The 22,100-nt window shown below is 43.3% G+C and overlaps 2 protein-coding genes across 7 annotated transcripts in view; one reads left to right on the plus strand and one right to left on the minus strand.

Moving 5' to 3' along the window:
• LOC127930735 (uncharacterized) overlaps positions 1–22,100 on the minus strand; it is a 212,792-nt gene that overhangs the window by 74,806 nt on the left and 115,886 nt on the right. The gene's annotated exons all lie outside the window — the stretch shown is intronic.
• Positions 644–22,100, plus strand: part of LOC118384832 (latent-transforming growth factor beta-binding protein 3-like) — a 59,146-nt gene continuing 37,689 nt past the window's right edge. For all 4 annotated transcript variants that reach the window (XM_052520976.1, XM_052520978.1, XM_052520979.1 and 1 more), the window contains exon 1: positions 644–1,321. In XM_052520976.1, coding sequence (XP_052376936.1) covers positions 1,081–1,321 — 241 coding nt within the window. In that variant the 5' untranslated portion in view covers positions 644–1,080. The remainder of the gene's footprint in view (positions 1,322–22,100) is intronic.

The following is a 22,100-nucleotide window of genomic DNA, read 5'->3' on the forward strand; positions in this document are numbered from 1 at the left end:
TCTGTGTTCTTTTGCCTATCGTAATCTTTTCTTTTTATTGGCCAGTCTGAGATATAGATTTTTTTTTGCAACTCTGCCTAGAAGGCCAGCATCCTCTTCACTGTTGATGTTGAGACTGGTGTTTTGTGGTTTTCAGCTACAATAGTCATTTACAACATTAACAATGTCTACACTGTATTTCTGATCAATTTGATGTTATTTTAATAGACAGAAAGATGCTTTTCTTTCAAAAACAAAGACATTTCTAAGTGACTCCAAACTTTGGAACGGTAGTGTATGTACCAATATTGGTCATCCATTTTTCATTTGTCCAGATATGAGATAGGCCTAAATTATGAGGACTAATTATTCATGTTTTTGGGGGGAAACAGTTTTCTCAACAGGCACCTCTTTTCCTCCCGCAACTGTAACTGTAAACTAGATTTTTGTGAATGAGGAGCTGCTACGCACTGTTGGCAGTTCAGACTTTTTTGATAAGGAGGTGTTTTCTAGAGCGACACGTACAGTTGTGCGGTTATCTTTCGCTGGATGGGAGGATAGGGGGCGTTAGAGAAATGACCAACATGCCTGGCCTGCTGCCAGCCCTCTCTGGAGATGATTGGCTCCCTCTCCCTCTCTCCTCCCCTTCTTTCCCAAACCCAGATACGCACACGCCAACCATCCAAGCAACATCAGGGAGAAAAGAGAGCGAGAAAGCGGGTAGGAAAAGGGGAAAGTTATCTCGGTAACTTTTGGGTTGTTAACGGCGTCCTGTATTTTAGCAACAAAAAGGCATATATTTTACTGTTCTGAATGAATAATTGTTATATGCAGGGTGACTGAAATGAGCTGTTTTGGAAGGAAAGGAAGGAAGAAGTACACCACTGGAGTTTTCTCCATACTTTTGTCGTTGTATGAGGCACCTTTATAATCAACATTTTGGATTATCTACGGAAGTTAGTCGGCTGTTTTCAGGGTTCGATTGAAAGGAATACCGACTCCATTGGTGGTTTGGCCAGGGCTAAACAGTCTTTAGGAGCATTGCATTTTGCCACCGTGAATGCCCTCATCTCTTCGTGCACGGCAGTGAAGGATGCCAGGATGCCTTCTCTGATCATTTCCCATCTGCTCGTCATCTGGCTGGGTGTCCAGAGGCTGGCCTGGTGCGCAGAGCGCGCATCCACCCGGGAGCGCTTCAAAGTGGTCATCGCCCCTCTCATCTGCAAGAGAATTTGTTTGAAAGGCCAGTGCCAGGACACCTGTGAGCAGGGCAACAATACCACACTGATAGGCGAGAACGGACAGTCAGCGGATACTCTCACAGGTCCTGGATTCAGAGTGGGTGAGTGGTTGTTTTGATGCCCATTTTGGCGACATATTTCTGTACAATATCAGTCCTAATAGGGAAGAAATTGCACATAGACCCCTAGGCCCAAATCATCAAAATCAAAAGAAACAATTCCATCTCAGTGGAAACTTTATTACTTTGCATTTCTCAGACATGGCTCATTGGCATATTTCAGCTTTGCCCCTCCTCTAACCACATCCCCACATTGTCTGGCTGGCATGTGTTAAGTCTATCTGCACAGTATCAGATAAACTGTGGTAAGGCATGGAGCCTTATACTAGTTTACACTCTTGAGGCTACACTGGAGTTGACTTTCTTCTCCCACTGCCCTGTAAAGGAGGTGGCCGGTAAACAGGTCAGTCACTCACAACACACTCACAATCAGGGGCGTAGGAGCTACTCTGACATTGGTGGGGACACATTTTGCTTCTGGGTTCCAGGGGCATGCCCCCTGATAAAAAAATAAAATAAAAAAACAGGTTTTAAATGCTAATTTATAGTGACTTTTGAGAAGATTATACAGACACATCTTATTAACTTACAAATAGGCACATTTACAAGTCTAAGAGGGACCTTGCATAGGGGCACTTACTCTGGTACAGTCCAATTAGTCTTGGGGCCATGGCCATTCATACATACTGCACTGAATACCAGTGTGACTGTTAATGGGGACATATTCAATTCAACAAACATTGTGTACTCTTTTTCTGCTACTCTATGATTTTCCTAGTATGTCAGGTTGTTACTACTGCTGCTCTACATACTGTATGGTTTGAACCTTAACATAATATTTTTAATGCATAAAACAGTTATTAAACTGTAATAATAACCAGCAACATACACAGTTGACTGTTTTTTTTAAAGGTACAAATTAAATGTCAAACTGAAATGAATCAATATCTCCACTCAATTATCAAAAATAAAATATCATGGTTGCCTCTCTCCTGCACAAAGTTAAAGGGATACTTTTGGGATTTTGGCAATGAGACCATTTATCTACTTCCCCAGTCAGATAAACCTGTGCATACCATTTTTATGTCTCTGCATGCCAGTGGAGGCTCATCAGGGGAGGAAGTGGTGGACCATCTGCCTCAGTGAATTTCATAAAAATGTAAAAAGTTAAACATTAAAAAAGTTATCCTTTTTAGATAAAACTATACAAAATTTATCCACGTCACCAAATAATTTATTAAAACACTGTTTTACAACGAAGGTCTCAGCAGCACTCTCTGGGGTAGCAACATGATTTAGCCATAAGACAGCTAGTTTCTGTCCTTCTCTGGGTACATTGACGTCAATACAAAACTTAGGAGGCTCATGGTTCTCAATAGTTGAACAGTTTTGAGCAAATAATTTCTTGAAAAATAAAGGAAAAGCAAGAAAGAGTGAGCCATCTATATTTCATTGTATTTTTTTCACTTTCACATACTTAGCTAGCAAATGCAGCTAGCTAGTTTAGCCTACTCAAACACACAGCTCAAACAGAGAGGGATGCTATGTTTGCTAGCTGGCTATAGCTATCCAACACTGGAAGTCTTCCAAGTCAAGGTAAGCTTGGGGTTTTATTAATTTATTGCTACCGGGCCCACCGTTGTAACTGCTAAAGTGTTTGCTGTACTCTGTACTGCATGATTTTAGCGGGTTTACTAATGCATCAGTTCTAGTAGCTATGTTGACTATGATGTTAGCTAATATGGTGACACAACAATGTCGGCTGTGTGTAGCAGTTAGCGATTATGGTATGAAGGTTTGGCTTGGAATGTTTTTTTTTTGCCTGGTCTCGGACAGCTGTTGTGTTTTGCAATGAAGTCCACAAGCGAAGGGAAAAGGTGAGAGGAGGAGAGCGCATAGATGTTAGAAGGAATTATACAATGAGCAAAGTGATCATGCTGTTCGTATGTGGCTGCTATGAAATGTAACTGTGTTTGTGGCCAGGTGATCAGTGATTCATTACGGCGATTCTGTTGAAAAACATTTCTTAAATGAATGCAAAACGAAACAGGAATAAACATACCTGAATTTGTCCAATAGAATCTCTCCTTTGCAACTGTTTGGAGTGGACTAATGATTGCACCCTAGATCAGCTAGATCCAGGCAAGAGTGTGCAAGGCGGTATTGAATATGTCACTTTCTGTCACCGTGTTTACTATTTTTCTCTCGATCTGTGCACCTACGTTGTAAACTTTCATTCATAGCCTAGGTTGTAGCAACCTCATGATGGGTGTAGGGAAAATGTGAGTATCATGTTGTAGCCTAAACCTAGTGATGTTACATTGAGCTGGGTGAATGGAATATGAATGACAGTCATCCAATATGCTGTAATAGAAATAAGGCCATGCTCATTAAAAAAAATCACCCTGCCTCATTTTAAAGGGCAGTTTGAAGGAAGTTTCTAACTAACATCCTTTGGGTGGTGGATCATTCTTGATACACACAGGAAACTGTTGACCGTGTGAAACCCAGCAATGTTTCAGTTCTTGACACAAACTTGTTCGCCTGGCACCTACTACCATACCCTGTTCAAAGGCACTTACAATTTTTGTCTTGTCCATTCGCCCTCTGAATGGTACACATACACAATTAATGTCTCAATTGTCTCAAGGCTTAACAAGTATTCTTTAACCTGTCTCCTGCCCTTTACCAACGCTGTTTGAAGTTGATTTAACCTTTTACGACTAGGGGGCAGTATTTTAATTTTGGTATAAAAAAACGTTCCCGTTTTAAACAAGATATTTTGTCACGAATAGATGCTCGACTATGCATATAATTGACAGCTTTGGATAGAAAACACTCTGACGTTTCCAAAACGGCAGAGATATTGTCTGTGAGTGCAACAGAACTGATGTTACAGGCGAAACCCAGATAAAAATCCAATCAGGAAGTGATGCATTTTTTGAAACTGCCTCATGTGACATCAATAAGGGACCATAGCTTTTACCTGGATTCACCTGGTCAGTCTATGTCACGGAAAGAGCATTATGTTTTGTATACACAGTGTATATTATCATTCAGATTGATTCACAGTTCACAGTATGACAGATCATCAGTCTATGAACGTTATGGCCTTGGAGTGGCACTTCTAACTATATTACCTGTTGGTTTGAGAGAGCACTGTTATTATTTGCCCAGCTTTTCATTAGTCGTGATTAGGGGGTATCCCTTTCTGTGATGAGGGGTGTCCCTTTCTGTGTTGATCCGTGTGGGGCCCAGGGTTATTTTAGGTTGACTTACACCCCAACCCCACAATTAAGGCAGACTACGAATGCGAACAGGACCCCAAAATAAACTGCAGTGGTAAAACTAAACGAAGACACTGATTCAGTCACTATGAAAGCTACATTTATGTAAATACAGCAGAGGTCATCCTTGAAGTGTTGGCTGTGGGGCATCGTGGTCAAGAGGGTTAGAGCTATATTCACATTCACTTATGCCCACACATTTCCTATACATTTACACAATGTTTTTGTTTAAGAAAAATACAACTAATGACTGTAATTTCAGTTGACCCTGTCATGGTGTTTTCAAACAGATTTTGTTTTGGAAATATTGTAGTGAAATGTGAAGTTGCTAAGCTTTTTCTCCCACCAGCCCTTCATTACAGAACTACAGCATATTTGTAAATGACAAAAAGGGGTTTTGTCATAATAAGCTATATTTTTCTGCACTGTAAATTGTTCAAAACAACATCAGAATGACCCTGCATTTATTCTCCAGTTGTAATTACAGTACAATACTGGATTATTCATTCGGTGTCATCTGAATATTTGGTCCAGAGAATCAAACTAGTGTTCAATCAGGCCTGTGTCTAGTATTGTACAGGTACTGTAAGCTGCATTTACCCAGGCCTGTGTCTAGTATTGTACAGGTACTGTAAGCTGCATTTACCCAGGCCTGTGTCTAGTATTGTACAGGTACTGTAAGCTGCATTTACCCAGGCCTGTGTCTAGTATTGTACAGGTACTGTAAGCTGCATTTACCCAGGCCTGTGTCTAGTATTGTACAGGTACTGTAAGCTGCATTTACCCAGGCCTGTGTCTAGTATTGTACAGGTACTGTAAGCTGCATTTACCCAGGCCTGTGTCTAGTATTGTACAGGTACTGTAAGCTGCATTTACCCAGGCCTGTGTCTAGTATTGTACAGGTACTGTAAGCTGCATTTACCCAGGCCTGTGTCTAGTATTGTACAGGTACTGTAAGCTGCATTTACCCAGGCCTGTGTCTAGTATTGTACAGGTACTGTAAGCTGCATTTACCCAGGCCTGTGTCTAGTATTGTACAGGTACTGTAAGCTGCATTTACCCAGGCCTGTGTCTAGTATTGTACAGGTACTGTAAGCTGCATTTACCCAGGCCTGTGTCTAGTATTGTACAGGTACTGTAAGCTGCATTTACCCAGGCCTGTGTCTAGTATTGTACAGGTACTGTAAGCTGCATTTACCCAGGCCTGTGTCTAGTATTGTACAGGTACTGTAAGCTGCATTTACCCAGGCCTGTGTGTAGTATTGTACAGGTACTGTAAGCTGCATTTACCCAGGCCTGTGTCTAGTATTGTACAGGTACTGTAAGCTGCATTTACCCAGGCCTGTGTCTAGTATTGTACAGGTACTGTAAGCTGCATTTACCCAGGCCTGTGTCTAGTATTGTACAGGTACTGTAAGCTGCATTTACCCAGGCTTGTGTCTAGTATTGTACAGGTACTGTAAGCTGCATTTACCCAGGCCTGTGTCTAGTATTGTACAGGTACTGTAAGCTGCATTTACCCAGGCCTGTGTCTAGTATTGTACAGGTACTGTAAGCTGCATTTACCCAGGCCTGTGTCTAGTATTGTACAGGTACTGTAAGCTGCATTTACCCAGGCCTATGTCTAGTATTGTACAGGTACTGTAAGCTGCATTTACCCAGGCCTGTGTCTAGTATTGTACAGGTACTGTAAGCTGCATTTACCCAGGCCTGTGTCTAGTATTGTACAGGTACTGTAAGCTGCATTTACCCAGGCTTGTGTCTAGTATTGTACAGGTACTGTAAGCTGCATTTACCCAGGCCTGTGTCTAGTATTGTACAGGTACTGTAAGCTGCATTTACCCAGGCCTGTGTCTAGTATTGTACAGGTACTGTAAGCTGCATTTACCCAGGCCTGTGTCTAGTATTGTACAGGTACTGTAAGCTGCATTTACCCAGGCCTGTGTCTAGTATTGTACAGGTACTGTAAGCTGCATTTACCCAGGCCTGTGTCTAGTATTGTACAGGTACTGTAAGCTGCATTTACCCAGGCCTGTGTCTAGTATTGTACAGGTACTGTAAGCTGCATTTACCCAGGCTTGTGTCTAGTATTGTACAGGTACTGTAAGCTGCATTTACCCAGGCCTGTGTCTAGTATTGTACAGGTACTGTAAGCTGCATTTACCCAGGCTTGTGTCTAGTATTGTACAGGTACTGTAAGCTGCATTTACCCAGGCCTGTGTTAGTATTGTACAGGTACTGTAAGCTGCATTTACCCCTGTGTCTAGTATTGTACAGGTACTGTAAGCTGCATTTACCCAGGCCTGTGTCTAGTATTGTACAGGTACTGTAAGCTGCATTTACCCAAGCCTGTGTCTAGTATTGTACAGGTACTGTAAGCTGCATTTACCCAGGCCTGTGTCTAGTATTGTACAGGTACTGTAAGCTGCATTTACCCAGGCCTGTGTCTAGTATTGTACAGGTACTGTAAGCTGCATTTACCCAGGCCTGTGTCTAGTATTGTACAGGTACTGTAAGCTGCATTTACCCAGGCCTGTGTCTAGTATTGTACAGGTACTGTAAGCTGCATTTACCCAGGCCTGTGTCTAGTATTGTACAGGTACTGTAAGCTGCATTTACCCAGGCCTGTGTCTAGTATTGTACAGGTACTGTAAGCTGCATTTACCCAGGCCTGTGTCTAGTATTGTACAGGTACTGTAAGCTGCATTTACCCAGGCCTGTGTCTAGTATTGTACAGGTACTGTAAGCTGCATTTACCCAGGCTTGTGTCTAGTATTGTACAGGTACTGTAAGCTGCATTTACCCAGGCCTGTGTCTAGTATTGTACAGGTACTGTAAGCTGCATTTACCCAGGCTTGTGTCTAGTATTGTACAGGTACTGTAAGCTGCATTTACCCAGGCCTGTGTCTAGTATTGTACAGGTACTGTAAGCTGCATTTACCCAGGCCTGTGTCTAGTATTGTACAGGTACTGTAAGCTGCATTTACCCAGGCTTGTGTCTAGTATTGTACAGGTACTGTAAGCTGCATTTACCCAGGCCTGTGTCTAGTATTGTACAGGTACTGTAAGCTGCATTTACCCAGGCCTGTGTCTAGTATTGTACAGGTACTGTAAGCTGCATTTACCCAGGCCTGAGTCTAGTATTGTACAGGTACTGTAAGCTGCATTTACCCAGGCCTGTGTCTAGTATTGTACAGGTACTGTAAGCTGCATTTACCCAGGCCTGTGTCTAGTATTGTACAGGTACTGTAAGCTGCATTTACCCAGGCCTGTGTCTAGTATTGTACAGGTACTGTAAGCTGCATTTACCCAGGCCTGTGTCTAGTATTGTACAGGTACTGTAAGCTGCATTTACCCAGGCTTGTGTCTAGTATTGTACAGGTACTGTAAGCTGCATTTACCCAGGCCTGTGTCTAGTATTGTACAGGTACTGTAAGCTGCATTTACCCAGGCCTGTGTCTAGTATTGTACAGGTACTGTAAGCTGCATTTACCCAGGCCTGTGTCTAGTATTGTACAGGTACTGTAAGCTGCATTTACCCAGGCCTGTGTCTAGTATTGTACAGGTACTGTAAGCTGCATTTACCCAGGCTTGTGTCCAGTTGTGTGGGTTTGTCTGGCTGGGGCTACAGAGGGCAACCTAAGGCAGCGTAACTTTTGGCAGACCAAAGGTGTGTGTGGACTGTGCACTCAATGGACATGCAGAATTTTCTCTTTAGCATGTTGCAATGGCCGCTGGTCAATGACAACAACAACGCTTTTCAATATCTGAGTGGTTGTGACTTCAGCACCACGGCGAAACTGAGGCCTAGACCGAGAACCTTGCCGTGATGCAGTTTGCTTCCAAATACTGTCATTTTCTGCCTAATGATTAAAGATTGCCTTTCTTAAAAGAACAATGTTGTTAAAGCTGTTGTAGAACATGATGAAAAAAAAGGATACATAAGGCTTTGTGAGTTTCAGGTAAGTCTGTTAAGCCTCAGTCTACCGGGCTGGTTTTGTGTAGCTAATATTTTACAGTAATTACATTTCCATCCTACGTTCTGAGAGTTCATTTAAAGTAAATGTCCAGTGAAAATCTCACTTTTAAAATGTCATATTCTGTTAACTTACCCATACCCAAATAAGGTTGTTGACTTGTCCTATACTCATATTTGTGTCCAAAGCATGAATTGGAGGGGGAAAAAACACTTCAAAAATCCCATCTCAAACTTGCATATCCAACAGACCGTTTAAAAAAATGCTTGCTATTTCCTCATAATCATGGCTGAACTGGCCAATCAGTGGTCTACTCGCATTAATATTTTCAATGACTGTTGTTCCGGTACGCCCACACCATTCTGTTGTTGGGGTACGCCCACACCATTCTGTTGTTGGGGTACGCCCACACCATTCTGTTGTTGGGGTACGCCCACACCATTCTGTTGTTGGGGTACGCCCACACCATTCTGTTGTTGGGGTACGCCCACACCATTCTGTTGTTGGGGTACGCCCACACCATTCTGTTGTTGGGGTACGCCCACACCATTCTGTTGTTGAGGTACGCCCACACCATTCTGTTGTTGGGGTACGCCCACACCATTCTGTTGTTGGGGTACGCCCACACCATTCTGTTGTTGGGGTACGCCCACACCATTCTGTTGTTGGGGTACGCCCACACCATTCTGTTGTTGGGGTACGCCCACACCATTCTATTGTTGGGGTACGCCCAAACCATTCTGTTGTTGGGGTACGCCCAAACCATTCTGTTGTTGGGGTACGCCCACACCATTCTGTTGTTGGGGTACGCCCACACCATTCTGTTGTTGGGGTACGCCCAAACCATTCTGTTGTTGGGGTACGCCCAAACCATTCTGTTGTTGGGATACGCCCAAACCATTCTGTTGTTGGGGTACGCCCAAACCATTCTGTTGTTGGGGTACGCCCAAACCATTCTGTTGTTGGGGTACGCCCACACCATTCTGTTGTTGGGGTACGCCCAAACCATTCTGTTGTTGGGGTACGCCCACACCATTCTGTTGTTGAGGTACGCCCACACCATTCTGTTGTTGGGGTACGCCCACACCATTCTGTTGTTGGAGTACGCCCACACCATTCTGTTGTTGGGGTACGCCCACACCATTCTGTTGTTGGGGTACGCCCACACCATTCTGTTGTTGGGGTACGCCCACACCATTCTGTTGTTGGGGTACGCCCACACCATTCTGTTGTTGGGGTACGCCCACACCATTCTGTTGTTGGGGTACGCCCACACCATTCTGTTGTTGGGGTACGCCCACACCATTCTGTTGTTGGGGTACGCCCACACCATTCTGTTGTTGGGGTACGCCCACACCATTCTGTTGTTGGGGTACGCCCACACCATTCCAACACAGAAAAGCTGCTTTTTAACATACTAAAATGGACATTGCATTTGTTCTATTTCGACACTATGAGAATGAAATAATACTCTGAAATTGTGAAAATTATGATAATGCCATTTTTGTGTGAGAAGTGTTTGAAAAGAATTCCTGGCATTTCAGCCTATTTCAGTGGGATGGAGTTTTTGGCCCAGATAATAACATCACAATCTGATCTACTTTGAAGGGGTAAGCGGGGTAGACTCGAGTCTAGATGATTCTATCCGCCAATTAGGGCTGTGTATGTAAATATATACACGTTTTTTTAATCAACACGCCCACTCGATCATACTGAGCATTTCAATGGCAAAAGGCGGCTCGGGAAATAAATGCTAAAATATATATTTGAAGTTATTTTCATGAAATAAACACATACAGTGATTTATTAGACATAGAGTGATGATTTTAAAAAACAATTTAAAAGACGGCAATGGGGGCTTTAATAAAAAAAAGATGGAAGGAAAACTATTTCATTTATATTGTAATTAATTATAGGTAACATTTCATAGAAATATGGAAACACTGTATACTTACTTTAAAGATTTGTAATAGATTCTGACATGGTTAATGCAAAATAAAACTGGTAAATGAGAATTGACACAAATCAGTCAACCTCAACTCCAACAGTGAAATGATATAAGTGACCATTTTCCATGCTCATTCTGTGCTCATTCTCTTCACATTTCTCGTATGCTACTGTCAGAAGTGTATGGCACAGGTCTCCTAATATATCATGTTAAGGAATCCCAATGGTGTGGGGAGTCCAGCAGGGTCAGAGAAGGATTAGTTACTGCTTACTCAAAATGAATAACGTAAGCTGATTACTTTTGGATGACTTTAACTTGCAACCTAAACCAGTCATTGTCATGAATTTGAAGTTCGACAACTATGCAATTGTTGTTATTATGTTAATATAAAATAGGGTTCCAGAATTTTCCGTTTTTTTCGTTCAATAGAGATGCATTTGTCTACACCTTTTTTGGGCGTAAATATCACATATCACATAATTCATTTGGGGCTAATTCACCACCTGAGTAAGTGGTTAACTAGATCGCTAACTCTTAAGTATAGCCTAATAGTACTGATAGTTGATATCTAACAGTACATTTAACGTATAGGCCTATGCACCCACCTTGAATGGCCGACGTGAGTGTCCTTTGTTCAATAATAAACACAATTCAGACCAGAAAACTGGGACCCCTTTATCTTCAACAGTAACAACCCTGGTTGCTTTCAATACAGTGTTTTACCGCAATTACATGTTGAATTATTGCGCAATCAAAAAGCATTTTACAAAGGAGAGAGAGAGCGTGAAACTGCACTGCTTCAAAGCAGAAAGCAGGAACTCTGTAGTCCAGAACAGGGTTTCACAAACTCAGAATGGCAGTATTGCCAGAGAATAGGTAATGAAGTAGCTAAATAAACAATAAACATAGTTATATTTTTCTGCATTTATTTCTTGTCTTACTCAAATAACATACTGTATCAGAGATGAATCCCATAATAATATCAGATATGGCATGTGCTGTGTATGTTGACATACTTTTACACGTGTCATTTCCTGCAGGTTCTATAGATTAAAAGAGTCAGTCAGCGGTTGATCTTTGAATCAGGCTCGTATTGTTCTGTGTTATGTCTCCTCTACACAGTCATAGAGGTTGAGCTGGGTTGTGCAGGATAGAGTGAAGCAGCACTGTATGACCAAAGAGGCTGAGAATGGGAATCCAGTGAGGTTACTGATAGATACTCCTCCAACTGCCCCCTCCCACCCTCCCTGCAGTATTTACCTACAGTAGCTCTAAATCTGGGTTTTCCTGCTCACAGCTCTGTTTGGGCGAGGGACGCTGGACACTGCCTTTCTTCTCCTCAAAGGTTGCTACCACACAGGCATTCCATCCATCAATCTCAGTTGCCTGGTAGCTGTTGCTCCCCATCTCAACTAGACCTGTTTCTGCTCTCCCCACCCAGTCGTTCTCCCTCTGTATCCTTAACCAGACCTGCCCAGCTCAGCCCAGTCACTCTCCCTCTGTATCCTTAACCAGACCTGCCCAGCTCAGCCCAGTCACTCTCCCTCTGTATCCTTAACCAGACCTGCCCAGCTCAGCCCAGTCACTCTCCCTCTGTATCCTTAACCAGACCTGCCCAGCTCAGCCCAGTCACTCTCCCTCTGTATCCTTAACCAGACCTGCCCAGCTCAGCCCAGTCACTCTCCCTCTGTATCCTTAACCAGACCTGCCCAGCTCAGCCCAGTCACTCTCCCTCTGTATCCTTAACCAGACCTGCCCAGCTCAGCCCAGTCACTCTCCCTCTGTGTCCTTAACCAGACCTGCCCAGCTCAGCCCAGTCACTCTCCCTCTGTGTCCTTAACCAGACCTGCCCAGCTCAGCCCAGTCACTCTCCCTCTGTGTCCTTAACCAGACCTGCCCAGCTCAGCCCAGTCAATCTCCCTCTGTGTCCTTAACTAGACCTGCTGTGCTCAGCCCAGTCACTCTGTAACCATCTGTATCCTAAACCAGACTTCCTGCTTCATTCAGCCCAGTCACTCTGTAACCATCTGTATCCTAAACCAGACTTCCAGCTTTATTCAGCCCAGTCACTCTGTAACCATCTGTATCCTAAACCAGACTTCCTGCTTCATTCAGCCCAGTCACTCTGTAACCATCTGTATCCTAAACCAGACTTCCTGCTTCATTCAGCCCAGTCCACAGGAGGTTGGTGGCACCTTAATGGAGAAGGAAGGACTGGTGGTAATGTCTGGAGTGGAATAGGTGGAATGGTTTCCAGGTGTTTGATGCCATTCTATTTACCCTGTTCCGGCCGTTATTATGAGCCATCCTCCCCTCAGCAGCCTCCTGTGGCCCAGTCACTCTGGCTCTGTTTCTTTGTAGATCTATCCATATTGTAAACTCAGGTTTCCTCCAGAACTTTGATATGCTGGGTATTGCTGGACCTAAACAATATTCCTGTCCTTACTATTAAGGCTGAGCTGACCTCTGTCTCTATAGAATGTCCTATATCACTCCCCCTGTATTGCGTGCCTAAAGGTTAATCTCTCTCCATCTGTGACACAGGTTGGAGGTCATGTGAGGATGTGAAATGGCCAATGTGGTCATGCACAAAATATGACTTTAATGGGTCATTCAATACCAATCATGTATTTAATTCTGAATGCTCAGCTTCTGTCCCACATTTTATTGCAGTGATTTATTTAGGTTTTCCCTGGGTATGGGTCAGAGGTGAAGGTCAGAGGTCCATAGGAGAAAGAAAGGTCAAAGGGAAATCAGCAGAACAAGCAGAACTGGACCAGCCCAAGGCGAGCTGTCCGTGTTTAGAGACACACTTTTTCCCCCTCTGAGAGCCCTCTACTCTACCCCACACTCACTCACTTCCTCCTCTGATGCCAAGTTATGGGTGCTGTGGTAAACATGGGAAACCCAGAAACCTGCACCACTCCACAGTGTGCCACAGGCCTGGCTGTGCACTGAGATGGGGCTCAGCATGGCTTCACTCACACACTCTGTCAGTCTCTCCCTGGGGCATAGAGAGGGGGGTTCATTCAGCCATTTTAGAACTGCCTGATGACTGCTTGATGAGTGCTTGAGGACTGCCTGTCATCTGAATCATTGCTACTCACATGAGCCTCACCCCTTTGTGAACTCTACATTAAGGGTGTGTGTGTGTGTGTGTGTGTTTGTGTGTGTGTTTTTGGTGCCATGTCACAGCCTCCCCTCAAAGTTGTGTTTTAATGTTTAAGGGTTGCCTCTCTCTCTTATTTAGGCTACTCTCATATGGAGGGAAAATATCTCAGGTTATTTGAGGTCAGGAGCGATGTCGATCTACAGTCCAATCCCAGTGTTTGTTGATATCTGTTCAGCCTTTACTGCGCCAGGGTAACCCTCCAGGTCACATGGTTACTTGGTGATCATAACAGGGATTTCTCATGGAATTCGATTCCTCCTCTCAGGGCTATTCCCATTCTGTCACTGGCTCTATTCAAGTCAACACTTTGGCGCAGGTTGAGAAAAAAGTGGCAAATTGTTTTTGGCAGCTGAAGCTCCAAAAACAAACACTAATTAGAGGTCATTTCTTAAGTGATGAGGGAACACAGTGTGTGTGTCATGGAGGAGGCTATCTGGCATTTGAGGGAAATATAGGAGCTAGCTCAAAACAACATCCCCATCTTTATCCCGCTTTCCTCCCATTTGCTTAGTGAGGGGCAGAAAAGGAGCAGATATTTAATGCTGGCCAATAGAATGTGAGACTGTGTGACTGCACCCTGCCAAACCTCTAAAGCTGCACAGCCATTAGCCAGGGTAAATACAGAATAACAGTGCTGCTGCCAGGCCAGGCCGGGGGGAGAGGGCCCTAAGACACCCCAGCCACTACAGCTCCCCTGAGGGGTGTGCCACCACACTGCAGCCGGGCCTGGGCAGATATCTGAAGTCAGCTCTGCTGGGTACACTGTCAGCGCTCCTCTCTCTACCTGCCTGGTCTGCTATTATACTGTAGGCCCAATGACAGTGGGATTAGACCAGCGATTATATGACAACATTCACACTGTTGCCAACATATTATCTCTCTCTCCCCTCTCTCCCCTCTCTCCCCTCTCTCTCTCCCTCTCTCTCTCTCTCTCTCTCTCTCTCTCTCTCTCTCTCTCTCTCTCTCTCTCTCTCTCTCTCAATTCAATTCAATTCAATTCAATTAAATTCAATTCAATGGCTTTATTGGCATGGGAAACATGTGTTAACATTGCCAAAGCAAGTGAGGTAGACAACATACAAAGTGAATATATAAAGTGAAAAACAACAAAAATTAACAGTAAACATTACACATACAACAGTTTCAAAACAGTAAAGACATTACAAATGTCATATTATATATATATATATACACAATGTACAAATAATTAAAGGACACAAGATAAAATAAATAAGCATAAATATGGGTTGTATTTACAATGGTGTTTGTTCTTCACTGGTTGCCCTTTTCTCGTGGCAACTGGTCACAAATCTTGCTGCTGTGATGGCACACTGTGGAATTTCACCCAGTAGATATGGGAGTTTTTCAAAATTGGATATGTTTTCGAATTCTTTGTGGATCTGTGTGATCTGGGGGAAATATGTCTCTCTAATATGGTCATACATTGGGCAGGAGGTTAGGAAGTGCAGCTCAGTTTCCACCTCATTTTGTGGGCAGTGAGCACATAGCCTGTCTTCTCTTGAGAGCCATGTCTGCCTACGGCGGCCTTTCTCAATAGCAAGGCTATGCTCACTGAGTCTGTACATAGTCAAAGCTTTCCTTAATTTTGGGTCAGTCACAGTGGTCAGGTATTCTGCCGCTGTGTACTCTCTGTGTAGGGCCAAATAGCATTCTAGTTTGCTCTGTTTTTTTGTTAATTCTTTCCAATGTGTTAAGTAATTATCTTTTTGTTTTCTCATGATTTGGTTGGGTCTAATTGTGCTGTTGTCCTGGGGCTCTGTAGGGTGTGTTTGTGTTTGTGAACAGAGCCCCAGGACCAGCTTCCTTAGGGGACTCTTCTCCAGGTTCATCTCTCTGTTTGTGATGGCTTTGTTATGGAAGGTTTGTGAATCGCTTCCTTTTAGGTGGTTGTAGAATTTAATGGCTCTTTTCTGGATTTTGATAATTAGTGGGTATCGGCCTAATTCTGCTCTGCATGCATTATTTGGTGTTTTACGTTGTACACGGAGGATATTTTTGCAGAATTCTGCGTGCAGAGTCTCAATTTGGTGTTTGTCCCATTTTGTGAAGTCTTGGTTGGTGAGCGGACCCCAGACCTCACAACCATAAAGGGCAATGGGCTCTATGATTGATTCAAGTATTTTTAGCCAAATCCTAATTGGTATGTTGAAATTTATGTTTCTTTTGATGGCATAGAATGCCCTTCTTGCCTTGTCTCTCAGATCGTTCACACCTTTGTGGAAGTTACCTGTGGTGCTGATGTTTAGGCCAAGGTATGTATAGTTTTTTGTGTGCTCTAGGGCAACAGTGTCTAGATGGAATTTGTATTTGTGGTCCTGGTGACTGGACCTTTTTTGGAACACCATTATTTTGGTCTTACTGAGATTTACTGTCAGGGCCCAGGTCTGACAGAATCTGTGCATAAGATCTAGGTGCTGCTGTAGGCCCTACTTGGTTGGTGACAGAAGCACCAGATCATCAGCAAACAGCAGACATTTGACTTCGGATTCTAGCAGGGGGAGGCCGGGTGCTGCAGACTTTTCTAGTGCCCGCGCCAGTTCGTTGATATATATGTTGAAGAGGGTGGGGCTTAAGCTGCATCCCTTTCTAACCCCACGACCCTGTGTGAAGAATTGTGTGTGTTTTTTGCCAATTTTAACCGCACACTTGTTGTTTGTGTACATGGATTTTATAATGTCATATGTTTTACCCCCAACACCATTTTCCATCAGTTTGTATAGCAGACCCTCATGCCAAATTGAGTCGAAGGCTTTTTTGAAATCAACAAAGCATGAGAAGACTTTGCCTTTGTTTTGGTTTGTTTGGTTGTCAATTAAGGTGTGCAGGGTGAATACATGGTCTGTTGTACGGTAATTTGGTAAAAAGCCAATTTGACATTTGCTCAGTACATTGTTTTCATTGAGGAAATGTACGAGTCTGCTGTTAATAATAATGCAGAGGATTTTCCCAAGGTTACTGTTGACACATATTCCACGGTAGTTATTGGGGTCAAATTTGTCTCCACTTTTGTGGATTGGGGTGATCAGTCCTTGGTTCCAAATATTGGGGAAGATGCCAGAGCTAAGTATGATGTTAAAGAGTTTTAGTATAGCCAATTGGAATTTGTTGTCTGTATATTTGATCATTTCATTGAGGATACCATCGACACCACAGGCCTTTTTGGGTTGGAGGGTTTTTATTTTGTCCTGTAACTCATTCAATGTAATTGGAGAATCCAGTGGGTTCTGGTAGTCTTTAATAGTTGATTCTAAGATCTGTATTTGATCATGTATATGTTTTTGCTCTTTGTTCTTTGTTATAGAACCAAAAAGATTGGAGAAGTGGTTTACCCATACATCTCCATTTTGGATAGATAATTCTTTGTGTTGTTGTTTGTTTAGTGTTTTCCAATTTTCCCAGAAGTGGTTAGAGTCTATGGATTCTTCAATTGCATTGAGCTGATTTCTGACATGCTGTTCCTTCTTTTTCCGTAGTGTATTTCTGTATTGTTTTAGTGATTCACCATAGTGAAGGCGTAGACTCAGGTTTTCCGGGTCTCTATGTTTTTGGTTGGACAGGTTTCTCAATTTCTTTCTTAGATTTTTGCATTCCTCATCAAACCATTTGTCATTATTGTTAATCTTCTGCGGTTTTCTATTTGAGATTTTTAGATTTGATAGGGAAGCTGAGAGGTCAAATATACTGTTAAGATTTTCTACTGCCAAGTTTACACCTTCACTATTACAGTGGAACGTTTTACCCAGGAAATTGTCTAAAAGGGATTGAATTTGTTGTTGCCTAATTGTTTTTTGGTAGGTTTCCAAACTGCATTCTTTCCACCTATAGCATTTCTTAATGTTACTCAGTTCCTTTGGCTTTGATGCCTCATGGTTGAGCATTGCTCTGTTTAAGTAGACTGTGATTTTGCTGTGGTCTGATAGGGGTGTTAGTGGACTGACTGTGAACGCTCTGAGAGATTCTGGGTTGAGGTCAGTGATAAAGTAGTCTACAGTACTACTGCCAAGAGATGAGCTATAGGTGTACCTACCATAGGAGTCCCCTCAAAGCCTACCGTTGACTATGTACATACCCAGCGTGCGACAGAGCTGCAGGAGTTGTGACCCGTTTTTGTTGGTTATGTTGTCATAGTTGTGCCTAGGGGGGCATATGTGGGAGGGGATGCTGTCACCTCCAGGCAGATGTTTGTCCCCCTGTGTGCTGAGGGTGTCAGGTTCTTGTCCGGTTCTGGCATTTAGGTCGCCACAGACTAGTACATGTCTCTGGGCCTGGAAATGATTGATTTCGCCCTCCAGGATGGAGAAGCTGTCTTCATTAAAATATGGGGATTCTAGTGGGGGGATATAGGTAGCACACAGGAGGACATTTTTCTCTGTTAGGATAATTTCCTTTTGAATTTCTAGCCAAATGTAGAATGTTCCTGTTTTGATTAATTTAATGGAGTGAGTTAGGTCTGCTCTATACCAAATTAGCATACCCCCTGAGTCCCTTCCCTGTTTCACACCTGGTAGTTTGGTGGATGGGACTACCAGCTCTCTGTAACCTAGAGGGCAACCAGTGGGTCCGTCTCCTCTATACCAGGTTTCTTGCAGGATGACAATGTCTGTATTACCGATTTCTTTGGTGAAGTCCGGGTTTCTGCTCTTTAGGCCAAAGGCAGATGACCTCAGGCCTTGGATATTCCAGGATGATATAGTGAAGGCTTTTTGTTCCATAGAATGTCCAATGTTGTTGGTCGTGTGGTTTGGCCTCAGGCCAGTAAGTGTGAGCAGAGCCTGCTGAGCATCTGGTACATGCTATTGGCTTGGGCGAGTGTGAGAGTGGGGGTTGGGACTGTTTGCCCGCTCACTACCTGGGCGTATGTGTGGCTTCCATGTTGAGGCCCTCTTTGCGGGGGTGGGGTGCATGGGGTGGGCAGGAGTGGCATAGGTCTGATCTGAGGGGGCCTAAATGGGGTGTGGGCATGGTTGACGTGGGGGGGTGTTGATTGGTTGGGGTGGGGGTGTGGATGTGTCTGGATGTAATTCAGCCTACATCGTAGTCACAGCATTAGCTAAAGTAACGTCATAGTCAACGTAGCCAATAGAACTAAGAGGTGAGTAAACAGGTGCTATAATCATGCAGTACAGTGTACAGTCAATAAGCTGTTTAGCAGTTACAACGGCAGGCCCCTGTGGCAGTAAATTTGTAAAAACCAAAGCTTACTTTGACTTGGAAGAGTTCCAGTGTTGGATAGTTATAGCCAACGAGCTAACATAGCATCCCTCTGTTTGAGCCAGCTGTTTGAGTAGGCTAAACTAGCTATCTGCATTTGCTCCACCCTTTTTGAAGAAATTAAGTGCTAGCTAGCTCTAGTTTATGCCTTCAGTACTATATTCGTTCTCTGATCCTTTGATTGGTTGGACAACATGTCAGTTCATGCTGCAAGAGCTCTGAGAGGTTGGTGGATGTCCTCCCGGAAGTTGTCATAATTACTGTGTAAGTGTATGGAAAAGCGGGAGAACCGTAAGTGTCCTAGGTTTTGTATTGAAGTCCCAGAAGAAGACGGAAGCTAGCTGTCATCTGGCTATTTCATTGTGCTACCCCAGAGAATGCTGTTGAGGCTACTGTAGACCTTCGTTGTGAAACTGTGTGTTTTAATCAAGTATTTGGTGACGTGTGAATATATTTTCTGTAGTTTTTTCTAAAAAGTACTTAAAATTTTTTATTTTTATGAAATTCACTGAGGAGGATGGTCCTCCCCTTCCCCCTCTGAGGAGCAGAGGAGTCATTTTAGTGACCCTTCAAATGTTCTACACATTGTGTGTAAGTGTTTAAAATAGGAAAATAACAAAGTACCCTGTTTAGGACAAATGTCCTCGTCTCTGTTCAAATCAAATTAAATTGTATTTGTCACATGCACCGAATACAACTTACAGTGAAATTCCTACTTACCCTTAACCAACAATGCCGTTTTAAGAAAAATACCAACAAAAAATAAATGAAAGTAACAAATAATTAAAGAGCAGCAGTAAAATAAAAATAGAGAGGCTATATACAGGGGGTACTGGTACAGAGACAATGTGGAGGCTATATACAGAGGTTACCAGTACAGAGACAATGTGGAGGCTATATACAGGGGGTACCAGTACAGAGACAATGTGGAGGCTATATACAGAGGGTACCAGTACAGAGACAATGTGGAGGCTATATACAGAGGTTACCAGCACAGAGACAATGTGGAGGCTATATACAGGGGGTACCAGTACAGAGACAATGTGGAGGCTATATACAGGGGTACCAGTACAGAGACAATGTGGAGGCTATATACAGGGGGTACCAGTACAGAGACAATGCGGAGGCTATATACAGGGGGTACTGGTACAGAGACAATGTGGAGGCTATATACAGAGGTTACCAGTACAGAGACAATGTGGAGGCTATATACAGGGGGTACCAGTACAGAGACAATGTGGAGGCTATATACAGGGGTACCAGTACAGAGACAATGTGGAGGCTATATACAGAGGTTACCAGTACAGAGACAATGTGGAGGCTATATACAGGGGGTACCAGTACAGAGACAATGCGGAGGCTATATACAGGGGGTACCAGTACAGAGACAATGTGGAGGCTATATACAGGGGGTACCAGTACAGAGACAATGTGGAGGCTATATACAGAGGTTACCAGTACAGAGACAATGCGGAGGCTGTATACAGGGGGTACCAGTACAGAGACAATGTGGAGGCTATATACAGGGGTACCAGTACAGAGACAATGTGGAGGCTATATACAGGGGGTACCAGTACAGAGACAATGTGGAGGCTATATACAGGGGGTACCAGTACAGAGACAATGTGGAGGCTATATACAGAGGTTACCAGCACAGAGACAATGTGGAGGCTATATACAGGGGGTACCAGTACAGAGACAATGTGGAGGCTATATACAGGGGTACCAGTACAGAGACAATGTGGAGGCTATATACAGGGGGTACCAGTACAGAGACAATGTGGAGGCTATATACAGGGGGTACCAGTACAGAGACAATGTGGAGGCTATATACAGGGGGTACCAGTACAGAGACAATGTGGAGGCTATATACAGGGGGTACCAGTACAGAGACAATGTGGAGGCTGTATACAGGGGGTACCAGTACAGAGACAATGTGGAGGCTATATACAGGGGGTACCAGTACAGAGACAATGTGGAGGCTATATACAGGGGTTACCAGTACAGAGACAATTTGCGGGGGAACCAGTTAGTCGAGGTAATTGAGGTAATATGTACATGTAGGTAGAGTTATTAAAATGACTATGCATAGATAATAACAGAGTACCAGCAGCGTAAATGGGGAGGGGGGGGGTGCAAATAGTCTGTCTAGCCATTTGATTAGATTTTCAAGAGTCTTGTGGCTTGGGGGTAGAGCTGTTTAGAAACCTCTTGGACCTAGACGTGGCGCTCCGGTACCGCTTGCCGTGCGGTAGCAGAGAGAACAGTCTATGACTAGGGTGGCTGAAGTCTATGACAATTTTTAAGGCCTTCCTCTGGGCTGGAATGGTGGGTTCTTCTGCCCTCTGAATTGGGATGGAGGACTAATATGGTGACACAAGAAACAGACCCATAATGAACGACTGTACAAATAATGAAAAATACAAAAAGTATTCCTTGGGTAATCACGAAGAGTAAAAGTACATGGAATGGTGAACAAAATGTTTTTCATACAAAAACATATCATATGTCATAAGTAAATTGAAAATATGATTCTACATATTGGAAGAACAGTGATCTAGGCCAACATGAATTTACATAAGACAGAGTAGGTTCTCACAGCAGGTTTCCACAGCTCCCTGAAGCTCATTTGAGTACTAATTTGAATGTTTCTTAAAGATGCACTCTGAAACTTTTGTAAAATTTCAGCCAGCAGTGTTAAAAGTGGTGCTCACGAGCCAAAAGTGGTTCCTGTTTTTTGTGTACTATGTCATCAAATTGTGTACCACGTCATCCATTTCGTTTGATATGTTACGTCCTGCGAATATACAGTACCAGTCAAAAGTTTGGACACACCGACTCATTCCAGGATTTCTCTTTATTTTTTACTATTTTCTACATTGTAGAATAATATTAAAGACATCAATCTATGAAGTAACACATATGGAATCATGTAGTAACCAAAAAAGCGTTTTATATTTGAGATTATTCAAAGTAACTACCCTTTGCCTTGATGACAGCTTTGCACAGTCTTGGCATTCTCTTAACCAGCTTCATGAGGTAGTCACCTGGAATGCATTTCAGTTAACAGGTGTGCCTTGTTAAAAGTTCATTTGTGGAATTTCGTTCCTTTTTAATGCGTTTGAGCCAATCAGTTGTGTTGTGACAAGGTAGGGGGATATACAGAAGATAGACATATTTGGTAAAATACCAAGTCCATATTATG

This window comes from Oncorhynchus keta, chromosome 6 (genome assembly GCF_023373465.1).
Source record: "Oncorhynchus keta strain PuntledgeMale-10-30-2019 chromosome 6, Oket_V2, whole genome shotgun sequence".
Taxonomy (NCBI): Eukaryota; Metazoa; Chordata; class Actinopteri; order Salmoniformes; family Salmonidae; genus Oncorhynchus; species Oncorhynchus keta.